Source organism: Gadus morhua, chromosome 20 (genome assembly GCF_902167405.1).
Source record: "Gadus morhua chromosome 20, gadMor3.0, whole genome shotgun sequence".
In the NCBI taxonomy this organism is placed as follows: Eukaryota; Metazoa; Chordata; class Actinopteri; order Gadiformes; family Gadidae; genus Gadus; species Gadus morhua.
This window is the reverse complement of record NC_044067.1, coordinates 24,075,566-24,087,979: the sequence shown is the minus strand read 5'-3', so window position 1 is coordinate 24,087,979 and position 12,414 is coordinate 24,075,566. Positions and strand designations below refer to the sequence as shown.

Below are 12,414 nucleotides of genomic sequence, written 5' to 3'. Positions count from 1 at the left end.
ATAGTAAGCAGTATTGTGAACATTCATCATAAAAGAGTAGACCCCACCAGAGGATGTAATGAAGGGGTTAGACCACTAGAGGGACTATCCCTGCTGAGAGATCCAACTGCCAAGACTGTGAAGCCTATCTGGTGTGAGAGCTGATTTCAGTCCATAAAATAATAATCATTTCATACCGATGGTTGCGGGTACCACTCTCTATTCTTCTGTATTTTATAGACTGTGTGTTTTTAAACCCTCACATGGTCTTAATGTATTCACAATTTAATGTGCAACATCAATTAGATAAAACCCTCCAGAAGGTCCAAGCTTGAGCCCCCACCCTCCCTCACTGTGGGAACCCTGCCTTTCAGGTCAACACTGAGATGGGATCAGGGTGGTAGTGCTGGGATTGACCACGGGGGGGTCACGATGGCATTTTAACTGGGGTCCTAGAGGCATAATACAAAACCTTCATCTTAAGAATGAAGCCCATGAATTTACTTATATTTCTATGTTAATGCATGGTTCAACAGCTTTTTTCTATTTTTAACATTTCATGAAGGCAATGGTTGACAACTGCAATATTGGAAAATATTGTTTTTACTCTTGGGGTCATGACCCTAATGATTAATGACACATTTGGGTGAGGCTGAACAGTTGAACTACTGGTTTAGTGGTGAGGCTGTTCCTCTTCTAGCCCCAAGGAACAAGTTAGAACCACACAAACAACGTTAAACCAAAGGTAAATTAAACGGGCCCAGTGCTGAAAGAGCATTTTAAACGGGATGTGCAGTTAAAAATGCATTACTTGATATTTAACAATCTACCTTAGGTGGTACGTTAGGTGGTACCCTCAGATCTTTGTAACATCTGCCCCTACATCCTTTTAAACACTCAGAGTAGAAAGGGTGTCTGCTCCATAATGTAACACTGATATTTGGCACATTCTGTGCCATAGCTAAGCTAGAGGTTGGCTACAGAACACCTGGAGCATGTTTACAGACCGTAAGATAACCCCTAACCATCCAAAGTGGGGTCAGGCCCGACATGGATCAGTGATCCTAGCCATGCCAAACAACAACCCGTCTACAATCATACTGACCGTCCATTTCTTCTGCTGGCTTAGGTGATTCTGTGCCACAAATCAAAGCATCCCATCAGCTGGCCCATCGGTACAGTAAGAGGAATGGTTTGCGGCGGGGATGTTTCAGAGGAAATACCAATCACAATGGAGCTAGTGAACTGAGGTAAGACACTCATCAGACCCAGACAGGTAAGTGAGGGGAGACAATAACAGGCCAGGTTAAGACACACAGTATCTGTCAGACTGTCTGTCTGTCAGTCTTCCTACTGGCTGGTCAACCTGTACCTCCACCTGACTAATTCTAAAGTCTAATTCAGTGTAAAATCAGCAACTGCTTTTATGCAGAACAACGTGTTTCCATGGTGACAAATCAAAGGACACTCCACTGCCTGTGTTGTGAATTCAGCTCTCCTCTCCATCTACCATATTGCAACACAATGTACCATACTCTGTGCACCACCTTGCAACCACCACCTTGCTATATGCACCCCCTCTGCTGCAAGCACTAGATTACACTACGCTGCATGCATCAGCCTGCTGCACCACCAGACACCCTGCTGCACCACCAGACAGCCTGCTGCACCACCAGACATTGCGCTGCCCGCACCATTACACATCAACCCTTTCCTGTCATAAAGACTAGTGACATCATAGTTATTATGCATTAATAGGCTAATGACCACGCACATTCTTACACACACACACACACACACGCAGGCGCGCGCTCGCGCATGCATGCACAAACGCACACACACACAGAAAAGAGTGAAAGAAGAGGAGTGAGAGAAACAGGGAGAGTAAGATGTAGCAAGAAAGAGGGGAGAGGAGGGAAAGGCAGAGAGAGAGAGAGTGAGAGAAGGGGATCGTGAGCATCTGTCCTATTCGGGAAAATTCCACCACTGATGGTTTTCATTGTGGAGTTACCACGGTAACCGCATTCCACTGCTCAGCTCTTCATCCCTTCCCTGTTTGCTCTCTTGTTACCATAGTAATGGATTCAATCAGTGCATTGGAGCTTTTTAACATGTTTAGCATTCTAGCTATTTAAATGTCCAGCTGTGGAACTCAGTAAACTCTCTCCAAAGGAGATCGGGGGAGGGCGTTATGAACCAATAAGACATAAGGACGGGTAGTGGGAGGAGTCTAGTAGCTGAGTCAAGAGCAGAGCAAACAGCTCACAGACATCCTCCTCTTCTTCAGGATGGACGAAGATGAGCCCAGCGCGTCACGACAAAACCAGCCGGACAGCATGTGGATCCACCTGAAGGGAATGTGAGTCTAAAGATTTATATATAACAATAATATAACATTTAGAACAGGCAACATGTGAAGAGAATGTGAGTCTATAGATTTATAACATCAATATAACATTTTGAACAGGCAACATGTGGATCCGATTGAAGGGAACGTGAGTCTATACATCGCTTTAATATCACATCAATATAACACTAGTGTAGTGTATAGAGCCTATATATGGTCAACATGTGGATCTAAATATATAGAATAAAACATGATACAACATGAATGATAGATGAGTACAAAACAGTATGAGTATATAGAACAGACCCCATGTGGATTTAACGACTGTGATGTTTCTAATGCAAACATAACATGCGTAACAAATGTTTATCCATTTGTGGATGTGGTCAAGAGGAAGGGAGTTGTCTGTCAGAAACATAACAAGACACAACACATGTGGTTTCAGTATAATCATGCTTTGTTGTTTCTCCACTTGGCTAAATAATGTGTATTGGGGCGTAGGAAGTATTATCAGCGTGGGGGACAGTAGGTTTCACGGTATCCTGTAACAAACAGTATCACACGGTGCATAAGCCCACTGCAGAGTCATTATTGACACAACGTCCCATACCAGTATCTCTGAGTATTTACCCTATAAAACGATAAGTGAATCAAAAAAAAATGTAGGCGCTTCAACGTTGACGTTTGTATTCTCAGAGGGAGCTATCAGTGTTAGCCACTCCCAGGCGGAGCTCCATAACCCAGAAGGCTCCCGGACTTCAGACTACTTCCACAAGCAATGTGTTCTCAGTATATATCTTCTTTATATTCTATAGTGTAAAATACTAAGATTAGATAAATGTATGGTCCATTACGTTTACATCTCTCAACTTCTTTAACACAGTAAAAGCAGTTAAAACTCAGTATAGAACAGATAGTACTCAGTATAGAACAGATAGTACTCAGTATAGAACAGACACTACAACAGTATAGAACAGACACTACTCAGTATAGAACAGACACTACTCAGTATAGATCAGACAAGCAATTTAAAATACATTGAATACACACCGGACTAGTGCACTCACAAAATATATATTTAAAATATTCTGGTTTCACGGGACTGGTGCTGGGACTGGACTAGGATCGACACTGGGACTGGGACAAGGATTACGAGGCCTACAGCCATGCTGATATTCAGTACAACAGCATGACCTTGAGTGTGATATTGCTTTTATACAACTACAAGTTCTACAGGCACCATTTATTTGTTAACTGTAATAAGCAACAAAAGATTATGATTTGTTTGTTTATTTAATGATTTATTTGGCTCCGCCAAGACAAATAGATCCGCAACTGGACTGGTACTGAACTGTTGCCAAGCAACACATAAACACACTAGCCAGTTAATAGCATTAACGGTTACTAGAACACCTGTAAAGCGGAGGGATACATGTATAGTTATATGTCCCAGTGCTGTTATACTCTATATCGGCACTCATGGAATGCCTCTTGTCCAATGAAATTACTTGGTTGGAACAAAAAAAAACTAAAAACTAGAGCTGTCAAGCGATTAAAATAATTTAATAGTGATTAATCGCATTAATGTCATAGTTAACCTCTAATTAATCGCGATTAATCGCAAATTCTTTTCTATGCTAAATATCCCTTGATTTTTTTGTCCCATAATTCTTCTCATTTTAATTCTCTTATTAACATGGTGAAGTGCATCGGCTTGCCTTGTGCAAATGATTTTTTATTGATAACAACATTGGCATATACACTGATCAAAACAGGACGATACAAAAAAGGAGCCTATAGTGCAATTAAACGACTGCTTTGAACAAATGTCATTTGAACATAGCAGTCAGGCTACTGCTTCTTTGTTTTGAGCCAAAGAAAAAAAAAAAAAAAAAAAGTTTTTTTTTTTTTTTTTTATAAAATAATTGCGTTAATCGCGCGATAAAAAATTTAACGCCGTTAAATTTGGGGTTGCGTTAACGCGTTAATAACGCGTTTAACTGACAGCTCTACTAAAAAACCTAACATTAACAAAACAACCTAGAACTGACAGTATACAATTGAAAAAAAAATATATATCGTACTTCAAAAACAGGAATAAATACAAACAGTGGTTACTTAACGTAGAACTGAGGTAGATTTGACTATAGCACACCTTGACTAGCCTGCAGGGGACAGCCTCTAGCAGAGGGCTTGAGGCTCTTCCCCACACCAATGGCCTAATTTTCCTGCGTTGACATGCACTGTCAGGTGTCTTAGCTGCTCCAGCAGGCCCTGTGGACAAGAGATTGACAAATAAAATGCAATGTTAACTTTAAGACCAAATTAATATATATTTGTGTTTATCACAATATCATTTAGTGATTCCTTCGAGACATTGTGCAGGCATGCGGGATACATAAATAGACGTCCACACTCAATGACGTTTTCAAAGATAGTGTCATGGCTGGGGCAAGAAGATCACGTGTAATATATACTCTATGTAATGGTTAGACTATGACCTCACCAGCCCCTCTGGTGAGGTCTTTAGTCCCTTCAGCCAATCAGCTTAAGGTTACGCCCCCAAAGGACGCCTCTTGTCTGTTCCTCTCATAGAAATCCAGCTGTGAACATTTATGTTTGTGTTTATGGCTGATATCCATTTCTGATAAACTGATGCTATTGGTGGAAGCCTGTGCTTATATCTGTAAAACGCTCTCTCTATCGCAGTGCTAACCATACCTTTCCAAACCAGGCAGCCCTTAACTCCATTTATTTTCTCATGCACCGCAACCACTTTACAATAGTATGAACCGGGCTTCCACTGTCCCTTTTAGACTTTAATTAACAATGATTTAAAGCGTCTTGCTAGATAACCGCATATTGCCAAAATCAGATATTTTTAACAAGGCTATATTCATTTTACCTGTGTTGATTAGGACAGTGTTTTTTATGTTATCAATAGTATTTTTGTAGGCTATAATGTGGCTGAAAGATAAGATTCAACAGACCACTATGACTAGCTCTCCCCAGGTTAGCTACAAGTACCCAGCTCAGCAGTGTATCAACTGAGGTGCTTAAAGGAATAATTCACTTCTTAATGTACATTTCTATCAATAACAGGTTAAAACAACAAAGATAAGATCAAAGTAGTCAGTGAAACGATTTCACATCTCGGCACATCTAACTAATCACGCTATTTAATAATTTCTAAGGTCTAATTGGCAGACACGGTCAATTTGGGATAACTTTTGCTTACTTCCACTTCATGTTTGTTTAGACCAATAATGTTGCTGGGAGATGAGGGTCTGTGTGTGCGCAATGTCAGAACATAAACTCGACCATTAGTAGTGGTAAAAAACAAATCAAATCAAATCCAGACTGTGTAGACTGACAGCTGTACACTGGAAAAAGCCTTCTGTTGAACCAATTAAAAAAAACATGGGTAATGGTTCACATCTATATTACATAACTTGAGCCAATGACAAATATATAGCTTGCCTCAAACAATATTTCCTATGTTCATAAAAACAAAATAATACAACTTGGCACCAAGTATAATTCTATTCTTTGAATGAAGTTAATACATTTAAATCGTATGTTAAATCCTAAACAAAAAAAATATTGATTCACTCCAACAATTGTTTCTCATTTAAGAAATATCTATCAGAGAATATAATTTTCTTGTTTATCCAATCAAAAAGATTACAATTTAATCAAACAATTGTTTCTCATTTAAACATGAAGATTTTTAACATAACAATATTTTTTGTATACATCATCATCATCATTTTTTCCCGCTCGGCTTTTCGCCGCTTCATGGCCTTGGGGCGCTTCTGTCTGGATTCGACATCACATCGCGACATCAGTCAGGGTTTGAGGTGCTTTGTCAAAGACACCTCGATACTCTGCTTGGTGAAGCCGGGGATCGAAACCAACAACCTTCAGCCAACCCGCTCTCTACCACCTGAGCTACTGCCGCCCACACAATATACAATATATATTAACAATCTAAATGGCAGAGTTAGACCTACTCCAGACCTCCCTCCCGACACAGACAGGACTGTCTAGCTCACAGAACCAGGAGTCATCGTCACTCTGGTCAAGGCTAGTGCTTTTCACCTCAAAAAGTCGCCATAACAAAGTCACCAATAGCAGCTGAAAAAGAAGCTAGATTTGTCGCTGGTCGCTGTTTTGAAAACAAGTCGGCCAAAGGGGTCTGAAAAGTAGCTAAATATAGCGACAAAATCGCTAAGTTGGCAACACTGCGGTTTTGGTCCAGTAGTCGTAAGCGTCTTTGTATTTAATGCGCATGCGCAGGCTTGTACGTAACTTGAAATTGTACATTTGTCTGAACAAATATTTCTAAATTGAGCTCCTAAATCAAATATAACAGTGGTTTTAGGAAGAAAACAAAAACAAAATATTTGGATTGAATGACAAAGTATTAATCGGTTGAATACACAACCTTAAAATTTTACATTTGTCAAAATGGATATTTCTTAATTGAGCTCCTAATTAAAAATATCTATATTTCACAGTATTTTGAAATAAAAAAAAGTTATTTTAAAAATAAAACAAAAAAATGTTATTTGAATTGAATTACAAAATAATAATCAGATTTAGTACGGCTTAAAAACCCTTTTTTCCAGTGTATTAGAATCCCTCTGAAATGCTTCCTCCACTCGTTGATGAGTTTCTTCAGTAGAATCTCTGTAAACCTTGTGTGACAGTCGTCAATCCGCATCACCAGCACATCCAGAGCAGAACTCCTGTCACATCTGCTGGCCCTATTCAGCAGATGTGTAGCCCGATCTGTCCAGTCTCATCAGAGAGCCAAGTGCCAGTTCAGCCATGGATTTTCCTCGGCCATAGGAATACAAGAGACGGGGTGATACCTCTACCGTCTAAAGCGCTGCACAACCAAGGCACTGGGGAAAAAGCACCATTGCCACCACATTCAACTCCCAGGCAAATGGTCTCCGTAGAGAATACCTAGTGCACTGGAAAAAGTCTTTCATTGAACCAATTAAAAAAATTTAGGGTACATGGTTCACATCTATACTTACATAACTTGAGCCAATGACAAATATATAGCTTGCCTCAATCAATATTTCCTATGTTCATAAAAAATAAATAATACAACTTGGCACCAAAGTATAAATGTATATCTTTGAATGAAGTTTAATACATTTAAATCGTATGTTAAATCCTAAACAAAAAAATATTGATTCACTCCAACAATTGTTTCTCATTTAAGAAATATCTATCAGAAATAATTTGTTTTAACCAATCAAAAAGATAAAAATTTAATCAAACAATTGTTTCTCATTTAAGTCATAATATGCATCCGATATAATTTGTTTTATCCAATTTAAAAGATAAAAATCGAATCAAACAATTGTTTCATATTTAAGAAACAATATGCATTAGAAATTATTCATTTTATCCAATCAAAAAGATCTTAAATTAAAAAATATTTCTCATTCAAAAGAAAATTGTAATTGATATAAATGAGTTAATAAAGGTTCATTACTTAATATATAATCTAATTCTCTCCTCCCCCCCCCCCCCCCAACATATGGACTACATCAATAAATGATCATTATTTCAATATTTATTAACCAGCCTTCACATCAGGCATTATTTCCACACATCCATTCTCAAGGTCAGATTTTTAACTTAAACTGTAACTTAGAGCTGACCTTCCAAAATATTATGGATATTATTACAAAGTAGTATATTACAAAAAATATACTGTATACAATTCCAGTGCAGTGCATCTGTTTCACAGTAAACGCTCAAACAATTTGCATGTTTTCTTACATGCTTTACAATTTCTACTACTGAAACCACTGAACTCAGTACTTAATAATTCCAAAACAGGTAGCCACTCAAACGTGATATAACTTTCTTGGTCAACTGAAAGCATCCACCTGCTTTAAAGCTGTAGTTTCTACTACTGAAATACTGAACTCAGTACTTAATAATTCCAAAACAGGCAGCCACTCAAATGTGATATAACTTACTTGGTCAACTGGGATGTGTTAACTTAAACTCTAACTTAGAGCTGGCATTCCAACATAATATGGAATATTATTACAAAAGATTCTATTAATATTACACAAACAAACAAATGTATACACATGCCTATGCAGTGTTCAATTCTGTTTCCACAGTAATTTCTCAAACAATTTACCATGTTTTCTTATCATGGTCCTTACAATTTTTACACAACTGAAATAACTGACTCAGTACTTAATAATTCCCAAAACAGGTAGCCACTCAAACGTGATATAACTTTCTTGGTCAACTGGGATTTTTGTGTTAATCTGAACTAAGCTCTATTGTAGAGCTGGTCATACAGTCCTCTTGACTTTGTTGGTCATGCCTTTCGGGTCCAGCTCCATGAGGACCAATGTCTTGAGGTAAGGCTTGTGCATCTCTGATGACAAAGACTGCAATGGTTTCCTGCTGAAGAACCATTTCAGCTTCTTCCTTCTCCGAAACCTGGAAAATAATTTAGAATTAGAATAAAAAAATCTGGAATTGATTCAGCCTGGGTTTACCCCTAAAGTTTTGCACATTTACCAGCATGGGACTCTTGATTTAAGTGGCCAGGAAATGCATCTTTACATGAATACAAGATATACTTGCTAATTAAAGGGTAATTCCGGTGTAAGATGGATTTGGGATATGCTTTGTACATAACGAGGTTAACTTAAAACCTTTCTCACATGCACACCCATGCACGAGTGACGGCTAAGCGCACACATGCACACCCATAGCGATGACGTAGGACCGTAAAGTCCGCCGCCCCGAGCGAAGTGGCGTCGATTTAGAGAGTCCCCTGTTGATACGGAGAACCGAGCGAAAAGACTACATGTGTTGTAGCAGATCTTTGGTGGTAGTAGCAAATAATCAAAACAGATTTTGGTTGAATTACACTTCCGTTTCCTGTTCCGGTTCCCGGTTAATTTTCAAAATGCCGATTTAAAAAATGCCAAATAAAACACGACAGAAACGGTATTGAGAGTACGATACTTGATAAGGAACATCAACGAAAACACCACTAACCAATCGTGATGAATTTCTGATTTCTGAAAACGAATGTTTAGGGGGGTGTTTTTGTATACACAAAGCCGCCATTGTGAAAGCAGACACGGGCCAATATTCGAAATTTCGGTGTTAACTCTATTTCATTCTAAACAAACGAGAAAGGGGGCTCAATGTTCAAAATACAGGTAATTTTTGGAACAGGTTAGACATTTAGGCCTATTAACGCCGACCTCACGTGGTACCTAGTGCAATGTTAGCTAGCAAACGCCTATTGTAATGTTTCAAACTACACTTATCTACAAGAGAAAGTCAGTATAGAGACAATACATTTTATGCAATTAACAGATTACCAAACACAGCAGCATTATTGTTGATTTAACTTACTAGAATGTATCCGTCATGGAACTTGATTCCCTCAAGCTATCCACAGTCTTGATGGCTGAAATCCGGTTTGGTCCAGTAGTCGTATGTGTCTTTGTATTTAATGCGCATGCGCAGGCTTTGTACGTAACCTTGAAATTGTACATTTGTCTGAACAAATATTTTCTAAATTGAGCTCCTAATCAATATAACAGTATTTTAGAAAGAAAACCAAAAAATGTATTTGGATTGAATGACTAATTATTAATCAGTTGAATACACAACCTTAAAATTTTACATTTGTCAAAATGGATATTTCTTAATTGAGCTCCTAATTAAAAATATCTATATTTCAAAAATAAATAATAAATTTCAGAAATAAAAAAAGTAATTTTAAAAAGAAAACAAAAAATGTTGAATTACAAAATAATAATCAGATGAAGTATGGCTTAAAAACCTTTTTCCAGTGTGCTGGATTGTGCTCTCCGGGAGCCTCAAGGATGGGGGCTAAATTGTGATCTTCCCAGTTTAAATTGGGGGGGAGCCCCCACCCTATGACAGACTATTCAGGGGTTTTATTAGGGTTAGAAACAAACCAGCTCAGAGGAAAGCACCCTTAAAGCACACTCCCAGAACACTGTCTCGGAGCTATCTCAAATTTATATTGGGCTCTTAAATATAATATATGTTGGTTAGTTCCTTAAAAATAGTGAACATTACATTTGACCTTGTCTTTCTCTCTCCAACTTATCTTTTCTCACAAGATTGGCAGTTTTGCAAGGTCACTACTATGCCAGGGAGTTGCCGGAAAGGATGTGCTAATTTTTCTACCTTTTCTTTGCAGTAGGGTGACTCCGCTGCGCGTTCGGTGTCCTGTTCGCCCTGTCAGGGCTTATTTTCTCGATAATGAACCGGCGTTCCTATACATTATCCCTTACTTAACCAAGTGCCCAAGTGCCCACAGGCCTATCGGAACGTGATTCACTAAAACTTCGGAGTCCTATTAGATTTCGGAAGGTGAGAGAGTTCAAGTGGAGAAACAGTTGCATATAGTCATGTTGCGTGATCATAGCTGAGTTATAGACATATTTATAGTGAAATATAGATGTAGTTACGTAGAGATGTGAGATAGTAATAGCTGAGCTGAAAATAACTATATAGATGACATATATGGTATAGAAACTAGAGCTGAGATGGAGATAAGATTGGATAGCTTTGATAATGACATAGTTTAGATGTAAATGAGATACAGATTAAAGCTGAGGATACAATCGTTGAGATAGTGCTGAGATATAGTGGTATAGATAAAGCGGCATTATAGGTGAGGCTATAGATTTAGCTGGGATTAAGCTATAGTTTAGACAGAGGTTTGATATATGAGATATAGCTATAGATGGAGAAAAATATGAAATTGTCATAGAGCTGAAATATAGATTAGATAATATAGACATTTTGAGTACACAAATCAGTACCATGTAACTTTCATCTTTGAAGTTGTAAAGCTCAGACTAATTGTGTACGTGTAGCGTTCGCACATTGTTGTTTGTTTTGTGACTAGGTGACCAGAAGCAGACTATATTTCTTACACAAAATTAGTGTATTAGCAATATAGGACTGGGACATGTTGGTTTCTCTGTAGTTATTATATTAACTATGTATCATTGTTAATATAATAGATTAACTAATTATAGTTATAAATGTACTGAACCAAAGGTCCTGCCACTGTTTTGTTAACAGGAGTATGTCTGATGAAGACAGAGCTTCGGGAGGGGTTGGGAGTCAACTGAAAACATTAATGCTTCCCGTTACATCAACAACCCAGACCAGATTACATTTATATGTTTATTGATTTAATGTCCAGTTTTTTATCTAAATGTATTGAAGCTCATAAAGACAGACGGCGGTGCTCTGCTGATGGAGCGGTGGGGGGTAGAGTTGAAGCCCCCTGGGCCTCAGTGAGGGTGGAGGTGAAATCCCCTGGGCCTTACAGAGGCTGGAGGTGAAGCCCCCTGGGCCTCACAGAGGGTGGAGGTGGAGCCCCCTGGTCCTTAGAGAGGGTGGAGGTGATGCCCCCTGGGCCTCACAGAGGGTGGAGGTGGAGTCCCCTGGGCCTTACATAGGGTGAAAGTGAAGCCCCCTGGGCCTCACATAGGGTGGAGGTGAAGCCCCCTGGGCATCTAAGAGGGTGGAGGTGAAACCCCCTGGGCCACACAGAGGGTGGAGATGGATATTTAGTTTGGGTTGGGACATCATGAGCTCCTCCAGCAGCTGACAAGACCTGGAAACTTGATACTTGAGGCTCTGACAAAAATGGTGACTTGTGCCTTGACTTGCTGTGAGACTCCAGTCTGAGTGGCAGTGCCACTGTTCTGTCAGCACTGCTAACCGGGCGGGGATAACAGGGACGCCCGATGCCCTGATGAGTCAAGCTAAATTAGAAGTAATTAAATTATGAAAAATGCAAAGGATTCATTGTGTGTCTTAAACATCATGCAAGGATAGACCTGCCACCAAGCAATAAGCCCTGAGCATAATTAAGTTGTGTAGCCTATTCATGTGTGGTTGCCAGAGTTTGTAATAACGCCGGTTAAAAGAACGGCGTTAGGTAACGCCGTTGTTTTTTCAGTAACGGGGTAACCTAACTTATTACTGTCTCCGTCGTTACAACGCCGTTACCGTTACTGTACGTT

The 12,414-nt window shown here is 39.1% G+C and overlaps 1 protein-coding gene across 1 annotated transcript in view; it reads left to right on the top strand.

The window, feature by feature from the left end:
- Positions 1 to 2,160: 2,160 nt before the first annotated feature.
- pde1a (phosphodiesterase 1A, calmodulin-dependent) overlaps positions 2,161 to 12,414 on the top strand; it is a 60,928-nt gene continuing 50,674 nt past the window's right edge. Inside the window, 1 exon segment of the mRNA XM_030344122.1 lies at positions 2,161 to 2,338. Within this exon segment, the coding sequence (XP_030199982.1) occupies positions 2,268 to 2,338 (71 nt within the window). The 5' untranslated portion in view covers positions 2,161 to 2,267.